The following is a 22,255-nucleotide window of genomic DNA, read 5'->3' as shown; positions in this document are numbered from 1 at the left end:
TAACGATTTTTACACAATTCTGTTCCTCAGAACTCAAAAAAATCTGTACCTTAATATACAATAGGGACTATATTTCATTAAAAAATTGAAAACATTTAAGTTTACTCACATTGGCAAGAAGAAGTCTTGTTGCTGAAATAAGATATCTAATGTAAATTAACATTATGGCCACATCTGATTAGGAATTAATCTACTTTTTATAATTGCAGTCTGAATTAGATAAATGCATACAATAGTCAAGTTGAGTACTCAAACAATGTAACTCAAAAGGACAATTTCAAAAGCACCCTGCCTAATACACTTCTTTAAAAGAAACCCAAAGTGCCTGCTGTTTACAATAGGAGTGCTGATGGCTAGTCTTATTCCAGAATTCTTAGGAATTAGTAGTTGTTCATTGGGTTTGGAGCAAGGATTTTCAAAAGTATGGAAGGAAAACCCTTTCTCTTACCCTACAATGCATATTTTCTAAATTTCAGTGGTGATTCATTTTGATCATCTGAGTAGCTGTCTTATTCTCTACTTGTAATTTTGTCAGGTCAATTAGCTGGTGTTCAGCATTGAGAAGAGAAAGAAAGAGACAGCCTGGGCTGACACCATCATTAGGTGTCAGCAGCTTAGGCGCTTCCTGTAATACAATCCCTGGGTGATTACCTACCGTTGTTAACAGCTGATAAAAAAAAAAGGAATTGTGGAAGAAAAGTAAACTAGAGCAATATGCTGTGAGTGCAAAGAGATTTCTCTTGAGTGCAGAGATGGATCATTCTATTGCACTTAATTACATCTTCCTAGGCACTGTTGCGGGTTGCTGTTTCAAGGGCTGGTTTAGCTGTGTTTTGACTGCTTTTTCATGTACAAAGGCTTAGTTTTGTTCCTTGTCTCTTCTCACCTGTTCTGGCTTTGGTTTATTCCCTCCCACAGAAGATAGATGAAGAGAGCGAGGCAAACTTGCTAGCCGTTCTTACTGAAACACTGGACAACATCCCTGTGGATGAGGATGGATTGCCTTCATTTGATGCACTGACAGATGGAGATGTGACCAACGAAAATGTCACTAGCCCTTCCCCAATGCCTGACGGCACCCCTCCAACTCAGGAGGCAGAAGAGCCGTCTCTAGTAAGAACCCTTCCTACTGTTTAACAGGAATTGGATGTGCCTCTGGCTACCCACTGCATGGGTATGATGTAGTCACAGTAAGGTCTGGACTTTTGATTTAGAATGCGAAGGAAAATCAAGTAAAGAACTGAAAATTAAGCAGGGGGGATACCCCACCAAAATAGCCAAAGGATGACTAATAAGGCAATATATTAAAAAGTGTGTTGAAGAGATTGTTTTTGATATTCTTGTCCTAATGGCTGACACTTTTGCTTTTCATTCTGTTTATATAAGTCAGGATAATGTTTTTTAATTCATATTTTGTTTCTTGGCGGTCTTTCTTAGTGTATGTGTAAATGTCACTTCTGGTCATCTGTAAAGGCAGGCCCATTGACTCTGTCGGGATGTGGGGCTAATTTTGTGCCTTTAACATTGATTTGACCAGTAAGGACAAGCTTAGTGCTATCAGGGGAAACCTGAAACTTTGGTGAAGATTTGGATGAAACCTGGGATGCCTTTTGCTCAGTTAAAACCAGTCTGAGATGTAATCTCTTTCTGCTGAAAGCCCCTTACCACCGGCTTCTACAGAAGCAGAGCTAGATATGTTCCTCTTGATGCCACATCCCTAAGTCTGCTAAAGTTAACATCTCTGTTTAGATCAGAGGCCTCTTACGTCAGATAGGTTGCCAAGTATTTAATTTTGCCATGGATTCAGAAATCCAAGGCCCCTGTCATTTCTGCTTGCCCCACAGTATACTGCAGTAAAGGGAGCAGAAATATGCTGCCAAGCCAGAAGAATTTGAAAGCTGTTTGCTCTGGGGAATATTGAGCTCTTCTTTCTGGTTTATTGTACTTTGCTTGCTGAAATTGATATAGCTAATTTTAAGTAACTATGCAAAAATGTAGATAAGTCATTATAATCCATAAAGTTGCATAACTTCACTCTTTTCCTTCTACCTCCCTTTCCCTGATGTTTGTAGCTTAAGAAGCTCTTGCTGGCTCCAGCCAACACTCAGCTAAATTACAATGAATGCAGTGGTCTCAGCGCACAAAACCATGCAAACACTAATCACAGGATCAGAACAAGCCCTGTGGTTCTTAAGGTACAAATTTATTCTTGATAATAAGGGAAAAAAAGAGGAAAAAAAACAACAAAGAAAAGGCGTAACAAGGTCTTTTATGCTTTTAGCAATTAAGCAAGCAGTAGATCTATATGTATTGTATTAATCTTCCTACTGTCTTGCAGCTGCTTTAAAAAAAAAAAAAAAAAAAGTGAACAGATTATAGACTGGATTCCAGAAAATCACCTGAGCTCCTTTATGCTCTGAATATTTCATTTATGCTTTTTCTCTTGGCACGGTTCTGTTGTAGTCCCACCGTCTGTTACTCTTGCCTACTTTATTGATACACAGAGTAGTAGAGGGCATGCTAAAATTGCCTGGTGTTGTTTATGAGTGACTCCAGGATGCAGGGCTACCATTTTATCAGCTGTCTGAGCTAAGAAAAATGATACTTGGCAAAAGATGTATATCAACCATTAATTGGATAGAATGGGGGTTCTGACATAATTCTGTTAGCAGGCAGTATTAAACAATGTTTGTCTTGCTGTTCACAGTAACTGAAAACAGAGCATTTAGGGGTACTTAAGAGAGTTGTGAATAGTGGGCTCAAGCAACCAGCAGCAAATTAACGTTTAAACCATCTTATTTCTTTGTTCACAGTAAAGGGCTGTAGGGTCTTGTTAGTTACATGTTGCTGGGTAGGAACATTGAAATGTAAGAGAAACGAAATAAAAAGCTGCATAAATGTCATTTAGGAATTTTAAATGTAATTTTCTTTCCTTGTTCTGCAAACAATTATTCACAGCTCATAGATCTAGTACACTTAGACTGAACACTTCATTGAAAATCTCATCTCTTCAGAAAACCTTTATCCATTCTGATAAGGTTCAGCTCACTAATTCTAGCTTTTTTATTTTATTTTATTATGCCCTGTTTTTAAGACTGAGAATTCATGGAGCAATAAAGCGAAAAGCATTTGTCAACAGCACAAGCCTCAAAGACGTCCCTGCTCTGAACTTCTCAAATATCTGACTACAAATGATGACCCTCCTCAGACCAAACCAGCAGAGAATAGGAACAGCAGCAGAGACAAATGCACCTCCAAAAGGAAGCCTCATCTGCAGTCTCAGACAAATCATCTGCAAGGTAGGTGTGGGACCACAGAACACAGTTTTGGTACTAGCAGTAACACAGGCAAGCTGAAATACTGTATTTGTGAATACCCTTGATACCTCTTCTATTCTTTGGAATAGTATTGTAAATCCAGCATCTCTTCTTTGTAGGGAGATTTTTAAAACAGTATAATGAAGTTAGAATTAGTTAGCTAGATTTAGCTTTTAAACAATTCTAATCCCTTTCAACCTCAGAACAGGAATCTCGAGGAAAAAAAAAAACTTTAACGAATACCACATGATAATTTACCAAGTTAGCTGGAGATATTTATTCACAGAGTACTGTACTACTAAGAAATCATTATGGCCCTAAACAAGTGGGGGAGGCCAGTTCATTAGTGAGCTTCTTTCTTTTTTGCTAGTGCAAAACTGAAGGCATTGTTAACCTGCCACATAGTCCTTAAGAGACAGTAAATAGTACTCTCACTGCTACAGAAAAAGCAATAAATGTGTCATTCCTGTTAAAGCTGGAATGCTGGTTTGTAATTTTATTTTGTAAATAGTTGAAAGTTTAGCTGCCATCCTGATCTTTCTCTCTCTTTTTAGATTCTTTATGACCAAAACTAAACACTGGTGTTCACTTTTAGTATCCCCGGATGCATAAAGAACTGGTCTATATTGCAAGTAGTTTATGTGACAGAGATGCAAGAACTTAAGCCCACTTTCTCACTTTCTCTTCCCCTGCCTGTTTTCCCAAGATAATGGAAAGCTGTAAAACCTCATGAGCCCAAAGGGAGCTTTTTTAAAAGTTACTGTTTCTTTAAAATACATCTATGTATATCTATTGGCCTGGCATCTAGAAAGCCAGGTGCCTGTCTCAGTCACATCCATGCAAATCCTGGATGACAACGCTAAAGACCATGGATGTTGTGTGGCTGCAACACATATGAGGATATGACCCTAAATGTGTTGTTCTGATATTTTTAAAGCAGCAGTTGTAAACTGTATATGTTTTTCCTTCTTCTCTCCCCAGCCCCATGCTTTTTCAGCCCCCATCAAATCTGATTTTTCACTCCTCACATAGAAGCATACGCAAACTTGAAAGTAGTCTTCCTTTCCCACCACTAAATACCCTTTTCACAGTTGTATGTTCTGACATCCTATGTATAGTTTTCTCCGTTATGGTCTCAAATTCTCTGAATAATGTTTCTTTTAAGAAAGAAACCCAACTGCCCCTAGAACTTCTTAGATGCCAACTGCCACTCCTTCTGGACGGCTTCAGCAGTCTGCTTCACAGCAAAATCCAGACTGAACTGTACATGTGAAGCTTGGGTCTCTTACTGCGATGGTACTGAAACACAGAGCTGCCACAAGTTACAGGGAGCTTTATTAACACTGTTGGGTGTTAAGGTGATACATGATGAGGTATATCTTGTGTAACATGCTCTATGCACATTTATGTGCACACACACATAAATACAGATCATAAAATCTTCCTGTTCAGATCAGAGGTGCATTTTTTCCCGAGCTGAGGCAATTGTGTACATTCATTGCAGAGAAGCAGGGTGCACTGGGTTGTGGAAACAGCGTGGATGAAGAGATTAGGAAGTTCCAAAGGGACGTAGAGTGAATTTAGCAGCATTTAACAGATGACTGTGACTTCGATGGTATTGCAGGTGAAATTGCAGGCAAAGAGGTATTGCTCTCTTCGTTAATTCCTGGCTTCTAAAATATTGTTTTTTCATCAAATTTACCTCATACACCAGTATATAACTTCAATATCAATGGATTTGCATATAATACAAATACAAGAATATAATGCTTTCAGCTTGGGCAGTCAATTCATGCAGAATCAAACTTGCATATTTAACCGGTATTCGTGGACCTGCAGTCATTTGTTCATATGTTTAACCAAAAGTATGAGAAAATTGGCTCCTTCTGTTTTAAAAAATAATCAAGATTAGTTTTTTTCCTTTCAAAGTCAGGGAAAGCTCACAAAGGATAAGTCAAACCATATTTTCCTTTAGAGTTACTGTTGCAAACATATTGCAAACCCAGGGGAATGTCCACAAACCCATTCATGCCAAAGATCATCTGCGGTTTTGCATTGAAATTTGCCCATGAGGAAACTTAGTTCTTTTGAACCTGAATGTTTTCAATTTACAGGGACAAGCAGCTTCATAGGAACCCTTTTTAATGTAAAAAAACACACCACAGTAGACCTTGACACTCTAATAAACAGGCACCATGGAAAATGATAGTGTCTTGGCTAAATATTTACACTATCAATAGCTGTATATGAGGACAAAACCTGTGCAGGAATACTGTTTGGTCAAGACCTTGCCTAGCAATAAGAAAACTGATGGATGTTGTGGTATGCAAATGGCTCAGTGGGAGAGCTCAGTGATATCTCCCTAAGATGAATACATATGAGTGTGAGATGACACCTGTGCCCGTCTCTGACAGATTTGCACTGTGCCTCAGTGCTTCAGATTTTATATATATGTATATATATATACACACATATGTTTGGGTTTTTTTTTTTCTCATGGGGACTACTCTGTGGGACTAATGAGAGCTAGAATGAGACTTTTTAGAGGCTTAAGTAGCCCTTACCCATTCAGCTTCCTTAGAAAGCCAAAATTGGGTAAATGGAAGCTTTTGTATAAAACTTTATTCCAGAGCCTTATTTTAAGATCTGTTTTATTAAGTCAGTTTTACCTCTAGGTAGCTACTGGCAAACATTAGTATCCCTAGATGTATATAAAATGCACACAAAAATGTGTTGGGTTACATTCAGTGTTACAGCACCTGCTTTTATGCACAAATCAGCAGCAGTGCTGGATGAAACAACTCGTTGAGGTGCAACTCCTCACTCTGGCAGTGACTTCTGAGGAAGGTGAACCCGAGGTGAACACCTGAGCTTCCATTTCTATCTTTCATATGGGGAGGAGGAGAAACAATATGCAGCTCTAGAGAATTGAGTTAATTTTTTAAAAAATGTAATATTACTTCAGAAATGCTCTAGAGCTTATAAAAGTAATCAATTTGCATATAAAATTTCTTTAATGTCAATGGGAGCTCTAAGCCTGGAATGAATACCTAATATGCAATAGTGACACTCTGGACAGAAGATCTGCAGTGCAGGAGTGTTCAAGGGGAACATTTTGTCTTAAGTAATTAATTTGCAGAAGAGATCCCCTGCTGTTGTTCTTGGTATAATGCTCTGTGCGTTAAAAAATCCATCTAACTTCTGAAAAGTAAAATTTGCCAGTAATATTATTTTTACTTTTTAAACATTTTCTGGCAATTAAAGGAATGTTAGTTGTATTACAGTATCCTAGTTCTTGGCTTGCTTTGGGAAAACGCAAGTTTGCATGAATAAAAGCTACAAAGATTTGTGTTTTTATAGCTAGAGCTTTGTTTCGCGTATGTTGAGATTGTAGTGCTGAGAGCTTCAACCCCATTTTTAACCATCTGTGACTATGTCCGTGGCTTGTCATAGTTTGCAGAATAACTTGCAGAAATTTGAACTGTTAACTGGTTGGACTCTGGCCTTATAGAAACAACCTATTCTCAGTGCTATATATAAAATTGTGTATTGTAGAAGTAAAATTAACTGAATATTCATAACGTTCTGTTACTTTGTAGATATTCTGCTGCTCCTGTTTCCAAATAAAACGTGAACTGTAGTCTAAATTACCTCTAAGTGAAATAACATTTTCAGAGTGTATCCTGTACAGTTCTTCATTGATTTTTAACATGTACTGCTCTTCTTTGGAAAGGTCCTTGGCATTTGGGTTGTGTACTGTATTTCAAATGTACAGTAATTGGTATAAATCATTTTTGAAATTTAGGTGCCCTTTTGGTACCAGTAATAAGGAATCAGGATGAGTCTCCTTATTTATCTATCTAAGATATACTGAAATGGCGGTAGAACTCTTGGAGCTCAGCCCTAACTGACTAATGTGCGATTTCAGCACCAAAATAAAAACAAATCTTTTTAGTATACGTTATAGAGTGTTCAAAAATTCCGTAATTGTTTTCTTTTTTCCCTTTAGCCAAACCAACAAGTTTATCACTTCCATTGACACCCGAGTCACCAAAGTAAGTACTAAAAAGCGCAAACATTTGTAAAAGGGAGGGGGATTCAATAGATTTTGGCTACAGCAACTCCATTTCAGCTTGTTTTTATAAATGTGCCCTGTCTTCCAGTGATTCCAAGGGTTCCCCATTTGAGAACAAGACTATCGAACAAACCTTAAGTGTGGAACTCTCTGGAACTGCAGGTGAGTGATGGGGAATACTGATGTCTCCTTTAAGCATGACTTTTATTTGTATTTGTTCATTTTGATATACCACGTGTACACTAAGATCTCATAGAGGTCTCCAGTAGATTAACTTCAGGCCAGTTTAGCATTGACTTTTTATCCATTTACCTTAGAAGGAATGTGTTTGAAAATACATTTTCAAACCTGCACAAGAGAGCATAATTTCTGTGAAAGTATGAATGAGACCATATATCTGTTATACACCCCCATATCCCCATAGATTTGTGTACTGCTGAGCGCCATCTCTCAAAGAAAAGCCCCACAGCACAATGTATTAGATGTTGCAGATGGAAAAGTTATGTCATCCAGTCTGTCTTCAGGCTGGTCTAGGGCTTTACATGACTCTGTGTTTCAGTGCTTTGTCAATTCTAGATTAATATGTCACAAATAACAGCATTCTCCTTTACCAATGAAAAACTATTCCATAGCTTAGAGGTAAATTTTAAATTGATACTAGTTTTGTATTCTTGCTTTCTCTTTATTTCTTCTATTAGCACACTTCACACAGCCTCCCTTTATCCTCCTTTTGCTTTCAAATCCCTGGTGTTTATACCTTTGGAAGATTTGTAGATGTTTTTATCACGTGCTGATTTTGTTCATGTGACACCCATTTTGCTCCTTTAATTCATCTGCCCTTTCTGCTAAAGTGAATCCCTTCGGACCTCAGATCTTTTTTATTGCTTTACTCTGAACTCTGTTTTGCCTCAATTTTCCAGCATTCAGCACAAGAGCAAATGTTGAGTTCCACTTGAGCTATTGCTAAGACTGTTTACTTTCTCAGTTCTGAAAAATAAGATTTATGCATGCTTGGCATGCATTTCTCTCAGGAGCATCCCTGAGGAATAGCAGTGGATGGTAAATTGTGTGATCTTTAGCATTTTGGGGACTATTGAAACTATGTCTTCAGATACCATGAATCAGCTTGATGCCTCTGAATTCAGTGGCAGCTTTACACCAGAGCAGGTCCAAGCAGTGGATTTGCGCATGAACTTTGGGCTTTGACCTCCCTACAACCATAATTTCACTTTTTCAGAAACTCCTTCATTTGTTCAGCATTGGAATCATAGAATCATGGAATCATTTGGTTAGAAAAGACCTTTGAGATCATCAATTCCAACTGTACCTGTCCACTGCTAAACCATAGTCCTGTGCACCTCACCTACCCGTCTTTTAAACACCGCCAGGGATGGTAACTCAACCACTTCCCTGGGCAGCCTGTTCCAGTGCCTGATAACCCTTTTGGTGAAGAAATTTTTCCTGATGTCTAATCTGAACCTCCCCTGGTGCAGCTGGAGGCCATAAACATGCACACTTTTCTCTGGCACGTCCTAAAAAACTACGGTCTTAATCAAGCATCCATGCAATGCAGTTTCTTTTTGTAAAACTAACACAAACACGACAAAATTTACTGTATGTACCAAGATAATCCAATTCAGTGCCAGCAGGCCTGAAGCATGGAGAAGCCTCTTTTACCATTACTGGAGAGCAAATCTGCACGAGAGTTCCCATTTGTAAGCATGCTGGTAAGTCAGTACTTAATGCTGCCAACTGAAAGGAGCAGATGAGGTGACTACAGCAGAGTGGGACAAGCAGCCATTGAAATCACTGAAGGGAGCAGTTTTTTCTCCCAGCCAGAAAGTCATCAGCCTGATCTTCCCATCAGCTGACTAGACAGAAATTGGGAGTTAGTCTGACCCCTGGATAGTCCTCTACTATTGCTTCCATAATGGCAGTGGGAATGGTCTTGGTATTACTGAACTCATTCCGCTCCATCAGCTGTGCACAGAGTACAACAAAACAGCTCAGTAGTTGTCTTAGACAATATAACCAGGAGAACTAGCACACTAAAAAAATGCATCAGAAGCTGTGCAACAGCAGAACTGGATGAGTATGTGAACAGAAATGTTGTTCTATGAAACTATGAATCTTTTTTTCTCCCCCTCTGGATGTAAATACAGTCTAGCTAGAACATAAACTGGTGGTAATGAAGGAGAACAAGAATTGGTGGAGTCTGTGTGGCCAGGGATTTGGGGCAGTGTTCCCAAGCACTATCCTGGCTGACTGGGGAAGCTCAAATTGGCTGGCAAATGTTATGCCCATTTACAAGAAGGGTCAGAGGGAGGATCCAGGGAGCCACAGGCCGGTCAGACTGAACTCAGTGCTGGGGAAGGTCATGGACCAGGTCATCTTCAGTGCTATTTCACACCACACACAAAACAACCAGGGGACAGGTCCAGTCGTGGTTTTATGAAAAACAGGTCCTGCCAGACCAACCTGATCTCCTTCTGTGACAAGGTGACCTGCTTAATGGAGGAGGGAAAGGCTGTGGATATAGTATACTTGGACTTCAGTAAAGCTTTGACACCATTTCTCACAGTATTCTGCTTGAGAAACTGTCTGCCTCTGCCCTGGACAGGCACACCCTCTTCTGGGTTAAAAACTGTATGGATGACTGGACTCAAAGAGTGGAGGTAAATGGAGTTAACTCCAGCTGGAGGCTGGTCACAAGTGATGCCCTCCAGGGCTTAGTGCTGGGTCCAATTCTGTTTAATGTTTTTGTCACTGACCTGGATGAGGGGATCAAATGCACCCTAAGTAAGTTCATGGATGACACTAAACTGGGAAGAAGTGTCGATCTGCTTGAGGGTAGGGAGGCTCTACAGAGGGATCTGAACAGGCTGGACTGATGGGCTGAGACCAATGGGATGAAGTTTAACAAGGCCAAATGCTGAGTCCTGCACTTGGGGCACAACAACCCCGTGCAGTGCTACAGGCTTGGAGCAAAGTGGCTAGAAAGCTGACTGGCACAGAAGGACCTGGGGGTGCTGGTCGACAGCTGACTGAACATGAGCCAGCAGTGTGCCCAGGTGGCCAAGAAGGCCAATAGGATCTTGGCTTGTATCAGAAACAGCATGGCCAGCAGGACCAGGGGAGTGATTGTGCCCCTGTACTCGGCATTGGTGAGGCCACACTTCAAATCCTGTGTCAGTTTTGGGCCTCTCACTGCAAGAAAGACATTGAGGTCCTGGACCGTGTCCAGAGAAGAGCAACGAAGCTGGTGAAGGAGCTGGAGAGTGAGTCTTACAAGGAGTGACTGAAGGAACTGGAGTTGTTTAGCCTTGAGAAGAGGGGGGTGAGGGGAGACTTTATCACTGTCTACAGCTACCTGAAAGGAGGTTGTAGAGAGGTGGGTGTTGGTCTTTTCTCCCAAGTGACAGGTAGTAGGACGAGAGGAAATGGGCGCGAGTTGCACCAGAGGACGTTCAAATGAGGCATCAGGAAAAAGTTCTTCACTGTAAGGGTTATTGGGCCCTCGAAAAGGCTGCCCAGGGAGATGATTGAGTCACCATCCCTAGTGGTATTTAAAAAGTTGATAGATGAAGTGCTCAGGGATTTGGTTTAGTAGTGGACAGGTACAGTTGGACTTGATGATCTCTAAGGTCTTTTCCAACCAGGTGATTCTGTGGTTCTATGATTCAAGCAGTATACACGATGGTGGTTTCATGTAGCACTTGCTCTGGTCTTCAGAATACCTGGTGAGGAGGTTTCAGGAGACTGCTTTTCATCACTTGGTAACTGTATTAATCTCTGCCTTCACATGCACATAGATTTTATTTTTATATTCATATATGTATATAAATCTATAAAAAGATAAGTGTTTGTGCATGTCTTCCCTTTTAACTCATTTATATTGCCGAAATATTTTGTGTCTGCTTGTGCTGGAAGCCAACAGGTACATAACAGAAACAAGCTCTAGTGCTGAAGAGCTTACAGTGTACATGAGTAAATCATGGCAGAACTGGGACACACTTCAATAAAAAAAATAACCCCCCAAAAAGGCAAAAAATAGCAGCAGTAGTGATTAATAGTACCTTGAAGTTCTTTAGTGAGACTCTGGCAACTCCAAATTATATCCAGATAACCGCATTGTTCATTGTCCTTACGTAGGGCAACTTTCACCGTACAAGCACTATTTATTATAATTTAAGTAGGAGTTGCCTTGATCTTGCTGCTGAATTGTAAAGACCATTAGCAGTGCTGCTTGTGCTATCGAAGCACAAAATATTTTAATATAAATAGCAGCTCCCTTGATCTCTCTTCTGAAAACAACATTGGTTCCCTCACTGATGAATTACGGAGTAAAACAAAAATAAATAAAAGCATTTCCCAAGTAAGCCATCAATCTTTGTCTCACAATCATTTTGGATTCACGTATCTAAAGTTAAACTGAAACCATTCTCTTGCCAGTGCTATATCTTCTTTAGAATGGCTTTGTTAGTAGTTGTGAATATAACTGTCCTCCCTAAAACTGTTAGAAGATTGATTTGTCAAGTTACAAAGAACAAATATTTTCTTAAAGTGTTTTCAAGCCACACAAAAATTCTTCGAATGCATATTGAATGTGTATCCTACATTAGAGCAGGAAGTCCATTGCTATGTAAAATCCCAACTCCTGCAACTAATTTCCAGTGTTACTATAAGGAAAATTAAGCAGAACATCATGATATGGAGGGAGTTCTAGGTGATGATAATGTGGTAGATGAGCTTTATGTGTAAGGTGAGTCTCATTGTGAGTAAGAGGCTCTCAAGAGGTCCTTCTCCCTTTATCACGGCTATCTGTATCGTCAGAAAAAGGTAAAACGCTGTGGGCTTGAACCTCTCTTAACATGTTCCAGGAACAAGGGACATTTCTCTGTCCCTGGAGGACCTCTTTCCTCTGCTACCCATTAGGCTGAGGGAGCACCGGCAGACACAGGGACTAGAAGGACTCACGCTCTGGAGATGGCTGTTTCTCTTGATGATCAAAGGCTTCTCAGTGATTGTCTTAGACTTTCTGCTGAACTTCTGAATGCCAGAAGTTAGATTGCATGGCTCCTCAATGTTTGAAATTCGGTGTTCTCTGTTCTCTTAGTATCTTGTAAACCTTCACTCCTAAATATTCGAAGCTATCATTTAAGTGACTGTAGTGAGTTTACATGCTTATGGTGCTACTACCATCAAAGTAGCAATCAGTAACTGGAAGGCTGTTTCCACCCTCTTATGTAGAACAGGTGACTTGGTGAAAAGTCTCTCATTTGCACACAGTTCCCTGTAATTTAGCGGAGCATAAAACTCCTCACCAGTCTTTCTTGGGTGCAAAATTTGTTCTCTCAAAAAATCGATTAGAAAAGGCTGTATGAACACAATCAGCTTGAATAGTGATTTGGAATTCATCATCACCCTTGGGGATACTTACATCCTGCTATTTGCCCACCTCTAGATCCTTATTACCTCTTAGTTATCAAAACAAATACTTAAAATCTATCGTATAAAAACTTGTTTGACCTCAGAATAATATCTGATAGAATTAAATAAGTGCAGTGAGTTGTCCAGAGGGAATGAAATCTAGTAAATTATTTGATATTTTCAGGCATCTGTCTTTATTTTCTGCAGCACTGACAATGGGATTAAACTGAATACTCAACAAGCATGTAGTTTTTTATTATATGATGGCTATTTCATTTTATTATATTTTCCTGGCTTCTGCAGTCTTGTGCAACACAAAAGCTCTTTTGATTCTTTTACTGAATTGAGCTGTTAGCTTATGTTCAGTGTTTTAAGTGGCCTTAAATAATGTTTCCCTTGACAATCCATTCTCAGACTTGAAAGGTAGAAAAGAATTGATTTTTGGTGCCTCTCAAAAGGCAAATTTACACGTAGAAAGGTTTCAGGGCTGCGTTCTCCAACACACTAATCCTCAACCCCCCTCAAAGCACAACAAATGTCATCAAGCATTTAAAAGCTAACAGTTACAGTAGACTTCTAGGAAGATCGACGTCTATGTAAAACAGCATTGCAAATCAATCTTATAAACAGTCAAGATGTCATGTTTTATGCAAAGGCACTCCTCTAATTTCTGATTATCAACCTGGCTGAGCTAAATGAGTTACTAAGGGTTTGGGATTTCTGGTGGAGTTTTGGAATGTATGAAAAGTAGTTTCACTCTTCCAGAGACTTTCTTGAAAGAGGTTGTTCAGCCAACGTGGCAGAGATACGGGGAGAAAGGTGCTGCTTCGGCAGCAGTGCTGGCAAATTGATGTATGCTACCAAGTGAGTTCGTAGTATATACACAGAGCAAGGGAAGGTGTAAACGTACCATTAACGGAATCCATTCAATTAAAGAAAAGTCCCACCAAAGAAAATGGTTTTATAGCATGTCATGAAAAAATATTTGCCTTTTACTTTAAAAAGAAAAAAGACTGTTTAAGGGGGATGATTGTAGAGTATGCACCACTTCTAACATATTTGCTGTGCAGAAGTACATAAGTGTGAGTGATGTAGAGGTACTTGTTTATTATAGAGCACATTTCAATGCAGTAATCATAAATATTGCTAAGGTTGTGCTCTGTTGAAATATGACCTACATACTCTTGATTGTTTGTGTTACGTGATTTGTCTGACACCCATTACATTCTGGGTAATGGCAGCCATTTGTTGCTGTGCACAGCAGGCTCTTTTGACAAAAGAAAATAGGCAGCAATAAAAAAGCTATAGTCTGAATTACATTCTGCACAGCGCTGCACTGCTGAGAGTTTGTGCAAGTGTGTTAACAATGCTCTGAACTGCCTCTTGTCAGCCTTCAGCCCGTAATGGCCATCTGTCCTTCCATAAATCTGTCAAAACCTGCTAAGTTCAAGAGAGAGCACAGAATATACCTTGTACTGTCAACGCTAAAATGTACACATTGGCGGTGAAATTGGCATGTATAAAATAATCCAATGGTTATAGAATATTGTAATGCTATTGATGGGGACCATGGCCCTTGGTGAAGATTACAAGGGGTTAGAGTGAGGATGTGCAAGTGTGCAGCCAACTGGTTTTCTTGAAGTTCACACTTTGGATCATGGGATGTGCAGAAGGTGGACTTTGTAGCAGTGACATGAATTCAAAACTTCACTCCTCCCTTCATCCCCCAATGTTGATTTGTTCAAAGGTTAAATGAACTTTTTCCAACTTTTATCCATTGCTACTTGCCTGTGCACTTCCTGCTTCTGCTGAAAACCAGGAAAAAAGCCAAAATGCCACGAGGAAACCCTTTCTTAGCCTGTCCTCAGCACAGTTCTGCCAGCAAGAGAAGTGCCAGTAAATTTAGCTCAGTCTGTACTTTTACAAGAGCTTTTTGATGGAGTTTTCTTTTCCTCCTCCTCTAAAGATGGCTGTGCTCCTTGTCAGGTTTCTGGACATCGCTGTGCACTGTGTTTAGCTTACGTCCTGCCAGGGTTAGCTTTATAAAGAAGTGGGAATGGAAAAATATTTTATTTTTTATATTGAATTATCTATAGGGTTTCTTTGCCTGAAATTCTTAAATATGCATGTTCATTGTGGAGGGGTTGTTGGAAGTAACACAGTGGGGCTGGAATTAATATTCTCCTGCTTCACTTTTTCTTTAAAATTACATTTGAAAATTAAGCAACTGATGCCAGAGCTTCTCAGGGGCTATAAAATTTCATGAGTAAGAGTGATGCTTCTAAATTTTTTATCTAGAAAACTGTTGTTGCTTACTCAAATCTTTGTTGAATCTGAGCCTGAATTTTTTAACCTAGAAATCATTGCTGCAGAATTTTGAAGAGGACTGTTGCCTTCATTTTACCAAAAACTCATTTAGTAGTCAAACATATTTGTTAGTGAGCAGATGGATAAGGTGTGAAATGTGTACTACTGAATCAAGTGAACTTCTGGGAAGGAAAAAAAAAATTGAGGGCTCAAATTAGATGAAATAGCTTAACAGTAATGACTTTGCACAAAACTTCTTTCATTTTTAAAAACAAATTTGGTGTAGCTGGAGTTTTAGGTGTCAGCATCTTTGCCTTAGTTTCCCTGACTTTGGTGACATTAGGCAAAGTCTTCACATAGGCATGGGTAGCTCATAATCCTTTTTTCCAAACATTCAGGCAAAATCAAGCTTCAGTCTCACTTCAAGTATTCATGCCTTGGTACTCCTATCTTCTTTTTTTCTGGAACAAATTCATTGCAGCTAATGTGATGGGACTCCCAGTCTCCATTTATGCTCCTATGGGAGAGCACTATGCATTGATGAACGCTTTTCCTTCTTCACAGCAAAACACTATAAAACATGTTCCATTTGCATTGATCTGCTGAGCTGTGGTGCATGGTTAAAAATACAAAACAAAACTCTGTAACCATGTTTGAAGTACACATTTCCTGTAAGTGTGCCTGTGCTCTCTTTTCATTCTTGCTAAAGAAGTAATGGAGTGCTCATTGCTTGGGCAAGAAGAAGTCTTGGACAGCATCGACCTATGGAGTGCTTCAGGATGGTCTAGATTATCTAGAACTCTGTAATCTCAGTCTAATTCAGGACAATACTTATCTATTTGTTTGATCTTAACCATATATACTTGTAAATTGCATTAGGGTCTGTCAGACAGAAGCAGGTTTTTTAAAACCTAGCATACTAACTACCTTCCTGAGGAGCAGTTATTTCCTGAACAGCGGCCACAGTTTGTTGTTACTCTGCACTGATGTCCTGTGTTATCCTTTTATAAAATCTGAAGGAATTCTATAATTTCTACAGAAAATGTGTCTAGTTAAAGTCTACCCTTATAAAAATAAATGGGAAGATGCTGCTTTGGTTCTCAGGTTTTACTAGGATGTTCTGTAGTCCTTCCTGCAATTTTGTCTCACCATAATGATAAAGTCTATTATAGTTATCTGAAAGATCATGGTAGTTAGTGGTATCTTTAGTCTTTGAATACTTACCTGTTTCATTTTGACTCTCTACTTCATGATGCTCACTAATCTTCAGTTCTGAATGCAGTGGCTCATTACAGTTGCAGTGGTCCTATTGTTGATTTGGATTTGAGTTGCAGAACCACATTTCAGGCAAAATGTATTAGTTATGCTTACAAGAATGATTATACATACATTAGCGATGGTGTACTAAGTTAATGAACTATGAAGACAAAGAGTCATTGCAGTTGACTGGTAGAGTCGCTGTACTTCCTTGCATTCAGGCTCTGCATCCTACCCAGATTCCTTTGATAGCACTCATTTATTTTTCTCTGGCTTGCTTTTATTCAGGTTTTTGTCTGCTAATTTCTTTAGGTTTTTGACAGTGCTAGTCTTTTGACTTTTGATTTTATATCAGAATCTTTTTGATTTTTAACAAAAAAGCCTTTTGGTTTTTATCTATCTTCTATCAAAATCTACAGAGAGAAAGGTGGAGAAAGGGAAGGAGCTGAATTTATGCTGACTGTCGCTATTGTTGTTACCAGACCTTTGGTGTCTCACACCCTAAATACGCTTATTCCCCGTATTAGCAGTGTTGAATTAAAGTGACATAGAACGGATCTTGCTTTGTCTCTGTTTAAAGCAGCACATGAGCTGCCTTAATAAACATTGTTTATGTGCTTAAAAATATTCTATTCCTCGTTTTTTCCCCTTAGGCCTAACTCCACCTACGACCCCTCCTCATAAAGCCAACCAGGATAATCCTTTTAGGACTTCACCTAAGCCGAAGTCATCATGCAAGACTGTTGTACCACCTCCAAAAAAGCCCCGCTATAGTGAGTCTCCCAGTTTGCAAGGAAATAACTCAATCAAGAAGGGTCCAGAACAGTCTGAGCTGTATGCACAGCTTAGCAAGACTACAGTACTGTCCAGTGGACATGAGGAGAGAAAGACAAAACGGCCCAGTTTGCGGCTGTTTGGTGACCATGACTACTGTCAATCTGTGAATTCAAAATCGGAAATACACATTAAAATATCCCAGGAACTTCAGGACTCCAGACAACTAGAATTTAAGGATTCTTCACCTGGGTGGCAGTGTCAGATTTGTTCTTCTTTAGAACAAGACCAGTATTTCAAGAAAGAGACTTTACAGACAAGTAAGCAGGGATCCCACAGTAATAACAGAAAACAGCTCCAAGACCAGGAAATTCGGGCTGAACTGAATAAACATTTTGGTCACCCCAGCCAAGCTGTTTTTGATGAAGAAGCAGATAAGACCAGAGAACTAAGGGACAGTGATTACAGTAATGAACAATTCTCCAAACTACCTATGTTTATAAATTCAGGACTAGAAATGGATGGTCTCTTTGATGACAGTGAAGATGAAAGTGATAAACTATGCTACCCTTGGGATGGGACACAAGCCTATTCGTTATTTGATGTATCACCTTCTTGCTCTTCTTTTAACTCTCCATGCAGAGATTCAGTGTCTCCACCCAAATCCTTATTTTCTCAAAGATCCCAAAGGACACGCTCTAGATCAAGGTCCTTTCCTCAACGCAGGTCTTGTTCCCGTTCTCCATATTCCCGATCGAGATCAAGGTCGCCCTGTAGTAGATCCTCTTCAAGGTACAGTACATCGAATTCATGTATTTTCATTGTAGTTCATAAGAAAGAAATCAGAAAAAATATAAAGCAAGGAAAGGAAGAAAGAAGAAATAACTTAATCTAGTGCAACTTGTTCTGTTGCTCGTGAGCTGATTAACTCTGAAGGTTATGGGGTTGCTACAGAAACACTTGTTGCCATTATCTTTTATATTTGCCAAGTTTACACTTCCTGAATGGAGCCAGTCAGGTCAGCCACAGAGCAACTGGTGAGAGATGTACACTACTAACCTTTCCTATTATCTGTGAGCTGCCCAGTGCCAATCTAGCTGCAGTCCCTATCAGTTGAAGTTATCTGTGAGCTGCCCAGCGCCAATCTAGCTGCAGTCCCTATCAGTTGAAGTTGACAGTGGCCGACCCTCTGCTCTGTGTTAGCCTCAATAAGGAATATTACGAGAGGGCGGTGGGAGGAAATCACTTGAAGCCCGTTAGTTGACTAGAGGATCACAAACTCATTGGAAAATCTCACTGGTAGCTTAGGAGAAATTATAAGTTCAGGAAAGAGCTGGGAAAATGGCGTCAGTAGATTCAGACTGAATGACAGAGGTCAATGTGTTTCTTCCTGCAGATCTTGTTGCTATTATGAGTCCAGCCAATGTAGACACCAAGCGTACAGAAGTTCTCCCTTACGTGCAAGATCCCGATCCAGATCACCGTACAGTCGCAGACCCAGGTAGTGCATTTTGTGTGCATTTGATTTGCTTTGCAGCTGGTTCTCAAGAGATAATGAAGCTTTCCAGAAACTGTATTTCTAATTTTACATTCACAAATGCAGGTGCTTGATTTAATGACTAAGTTATGTTTCCTAGATATGACAGCTATGAGGAATATCAGCATGAAAGGCTGAAGAGGGAAGAATACCGCAAAGAGTATGAAAAACGGGAATCTGAAAGGGCCAAACAAAGGGAGAGACAGAGGCAGAAAGCAATTGTAAGCACTGTGAAGATAACTTTCATTTTGAAATAGACTTCTTTTTCTTTTCATAGAACTCAGACTTTATTTTCTTCTTTTTTCATAAAAAAAACAAAATACAAAAATCTGCTTACGTGCATTTCTTAATACTTTGAATTTTAGACAAATATGTGTTTTCATAACAATTTATGTTCTGATGTTACAATAATAATTTTTTTCAGGTTCTATAAATTGCAACTCTTCAAGTTATTCACAGTTAACAGATACAAAGGCCTTAGTAGAAAAAAATTTCATCCCAGACAACAGGCAATTAAAAATAAGCGGTCTGGTTTTTATACAGATTTGTCAGTTGGACTTGCATTTTATGCTATATATTACCTACCAAGGTGCTAATAACCAGCATCTATTTTCTATATTTCCGGGTTTTTTTTTACAGAAGCAATATAAGGAGTCAGCTTACGTACCAATAGCTGGACTTAGTAGTAGCTGTAGCAACTAAGGGTTGCAAAGGCATGACTTTAATGCCTTTTAAAAATGAGGGGGTTTTTTTTCTGACTATGACTCAGTTAATTTTTAAGTTATTTTTAGCAGAATAAATAGTCTGAAGACATGATGCAGTTTAAAATGTCACTTAACACTGGGCCCTTTCGTAATGAACAAGTATTATTTAATTATTTTGTTCATTGGTATTCTGTGTGAAACAACTGAAATACCTGAGGCAATGGAAATAGCCATGTGGAGATGAGCAGCTCTCTTGGCTGTTGTAGCAGTAGGACTTAAGAATGGCTCTTGAATAGACAGGTGGCTTTTGCCCCTTTTTAATTCCCCACTGGCAACTACGTGATGGTTTTGATAGATGAAGTTGGGAGCTGCTGTAAATCTGGACTCTTCTTGTAGCTGTTAAGCCCATTTGATGGCTTGCCTTAACAGTTTACAGTTGATTTTCTGTGTCCTGCTCTTCCCAATCCACTGTACTTTTACTGCTGCTTTGGCCGTTTGCTGGCTCTTGCATGAACTGGTGCAGTCAGAGACGTTTCATCTCTGTTCCCAGATTTTCCTTTAGTGCTCTGTCCAAGTCTCACCCAAATGAACAGGCCTTTCTTATAGTGCCTTTAGTGGACTTTGTAGTAAAAGGTGATTTCTCACACACTTGACAGCATTTTTTCTAGTACATATACCTACAGAACTGGGTGTGCGTAGAGATTGGCATATACTGGTGTAGTCTGTGGCAATGAGGAGTTCTGGGAGGAAATAGACACCTTTATTTTCTGTTTGGGTTTTTTTTTTTTTCTCTGCTACTTTTGTTCTTAGTGAACTTCATCAAATTGTTTCACTTTTTTTCTGCTTCAGGTACTTTGTTTACAAAGTGTGGGTGATCACGTGTATTTTGTAAAGCATGAGATTTAGAGCTATAACATGCTCTGGTGTACTTATCTGCAACTCATTGAAGGCAATTGAATGATTTTGCTTGGTGATATTTAAGTCAGTTGTTGCAGTTAGCTTTAAAATATCTGCCTTCCATCTGCTTCAAGATGAACACTACCTTCCAGCAATTGTAACTTAGACTGACTGTTCTGTCTTAGATATAACACAAATTAGAGATTCAAGTAGACCTCTGTCATGGGTGTATCTTAGTGCTTCTCAATTATTGTACCTTACTGGTATAAATAAACCAAAATACTCCTGAGGAGGTAGAAAAATTGATTTAGTTTAAAACAAATAAATATTTGGCAATTAGCTAATCAAGAGAAAAGGAAAAGTAAAGAAAAGGAACTTGAAAAACTCCAGATGTGCTGCACCATAACTTTCTGTGTTAAGAATTTTAGACTTTTCAAAACCAAGATTGAATTTATTTTCTTTCTAAAGTGAACATTGTCTTGATAATTAACTTCATTAATGAAATTACTTATTAATAAACATAAATAAATTAGAACTAAAAAATAAATATTAATAGATATAACATTGCAAAAACTTAAAATCCAGTCACCTCTATAAGAGCTGCAGGAGATATAGATGCAATTCTACTAAGTCCTTTCTCCAAAGTCTGTCAGCACTTTTACTTTAAAAATCTGTATTGAGTCATGCCAGTTTATTCCCGGATTAGATAAGTAAGGGTTAGAGGACAGCAGAGAAAAGGAAGCCCTGATTCCATGTAGTCAGTAACACAATTTGTATTTCTAGCATTCTCTTCTCATTTTCTTACTCTCTTTGGCTTATGGGTCTCTTCTATGTGACTTTTCTTTCTTGGGGGACTCAACTCATTTATTGTTCAGTTACAGGAACTTCTTCTGTCTTTCCTTGAACTCTCTGCATCCCTATAAATTTAGATATCTTTGCTCTCTGCATTGAGGAAGTTTTAGTTTTCTTTCTAGGCTATTCTCATGCTGCAAGAATTGATTCGTGGTCACATACCTCAGATAGTGTTAAAAGAGTGGCCCATAATTGGGCAGTACTAATGCCTTGGGTGTTACACGAGGCAGGTCCATCTTCTTCATGAGAAACTCCATGTTAAGGTCTCAGGAGTTAGTTGTAGAAAGGGTGCATGGTGGAAGGGGAACAGAAATTATGGCTGAGCTAAAATCCATCAAGTATTATTGGTTCGATATCTCAAATTAGTCTCCCTGTGACAAGAAGAGTGGGAAACGGAGGAAAAAGAAATGAAAAAAATTGTCACATGTTTTAACCTGTCAAAACCATATGTGCAGCAATGCCCGCTGATTGTGCCGGCAGCTTGTATTTTGGCAGATGTGAAGGCATATTGGCAGAATGCTGAGGAGGCTTGTTTTAGAGACCGCGTTGATGCTATGTGGTGGACGCGTGTTTAAATGACTGCCCCTTCAGCCTTGCACACGTCTTCACTGCAGTAGCTGAAGATCAGCTAGAAGCCTGGGCTAGCATTTCCCCTTATAGATTCCTGAATTCCTATCTAGACTTACAGCTATATACAGGTGGCTTGACTTCAGAAGGCACTGTGATAGTATTTTTCTCTTCCTTTTGTTCTTGTCTCTTCTCCCCCCTCCAGTTACTGGAGATTGATTGTCTTTTTTGTGCATTTTGGTTTTAAGTTTGAGCAGTCATGCTTCAAAAATATGGACTGAGTCCACAAGGCGGTTTAGGGGCAATGCGTATAAACTGGAGAGGGGCAGATTTAGGCTAGACATTAGGAAGAATTTCTCCACTATGAGAGTGGTGAGGCACTGGAACACATTGCCCAGAGAAGTTGTGGCTGCCCCATCCCTGAAAGTGTTCAGGCCAGGTTGGATGGGGTCATGGACAGCCTGATCTAATGGGAGATGTCCCTGCCTATGGCAGCAGAGTTGGAACTAGATGATCTTTAAGGTCCCTTCCAACCCAA

General features: G+C 39.3%; 1 protein-coding gene across 4 annotated transcripts in view; it reads left to right on the top strand.

Moving 5' to 3' along the window:
* Nucleotides 1-22,255, top strand: part of PPARGC1A (PPARG coactivator 1 alpha) — a 369,019-nt gene that overhangs the window by 333,874 nt on the left and 12,890 nt on the right. For 3 of the 4 annotated variants that reach the window (XM_054065753.1, XM_054065754.1, XM_009565460.2), the window contains exons 3-10: nucleotides 919-1,113; nucleotides 2,073-2,195; nucleotides 3,095-3,299; nucleotides 7,327-7,372; nucleotides 7,481-7,554; nucleotides 17,040-17,952; nucleotides 18,557-18,661; nucleotides 18,798-18,918. In XM_054065753.1, the coding sequence (XP_053921728.1) occupies nucleotides 919-1,113; nucleotides 2,073-2,195; nucleotides 3,095-3,299; nucleotides 7,327-7,372; nucleotides 7,481-7,554; nucleotides 17,040-17,952; nucleotides 18,557-18,661; nucleotides 18,798-18,918 (1,782 nt within the window). Of the gene's footprint in view, nucleotides 1-918; nucleotides 1,175-2,072; nucleotides 2,196-3,094; nucleotides 3,300-7,326; nucleotides 7,373-7,480; nucleotides 7,555-17,039; nucleotides 17,953-18,556; nucleotides 18,662-18,797; nucleotides 18,919-22,255 lie in introns of those variants that run through there. The other variant, XM_054065755.1, reaches the window with a different exon arrangement.

This window comes from Cuculus canorus, chromosome 4 (genome assembly GCF_017976375.1).
Source record: "Cuculus canorus isolate bCucCan1 chromosome 4, bCucCan1.pri, whole genome shotgun sequence".
In the NCBI taxonomy this organism is placed as follows: Eukaryota; Metazoa; Chordata; class Aves; order Cuculiformes; family Cuculidae; genus Cuculus; species Cuculus canorus.
The sequence above is the reverse complement of the archived record's forward strand: the minus strand, read 5'-3'. Positions and strand labels throughout refer to the sequence as shown.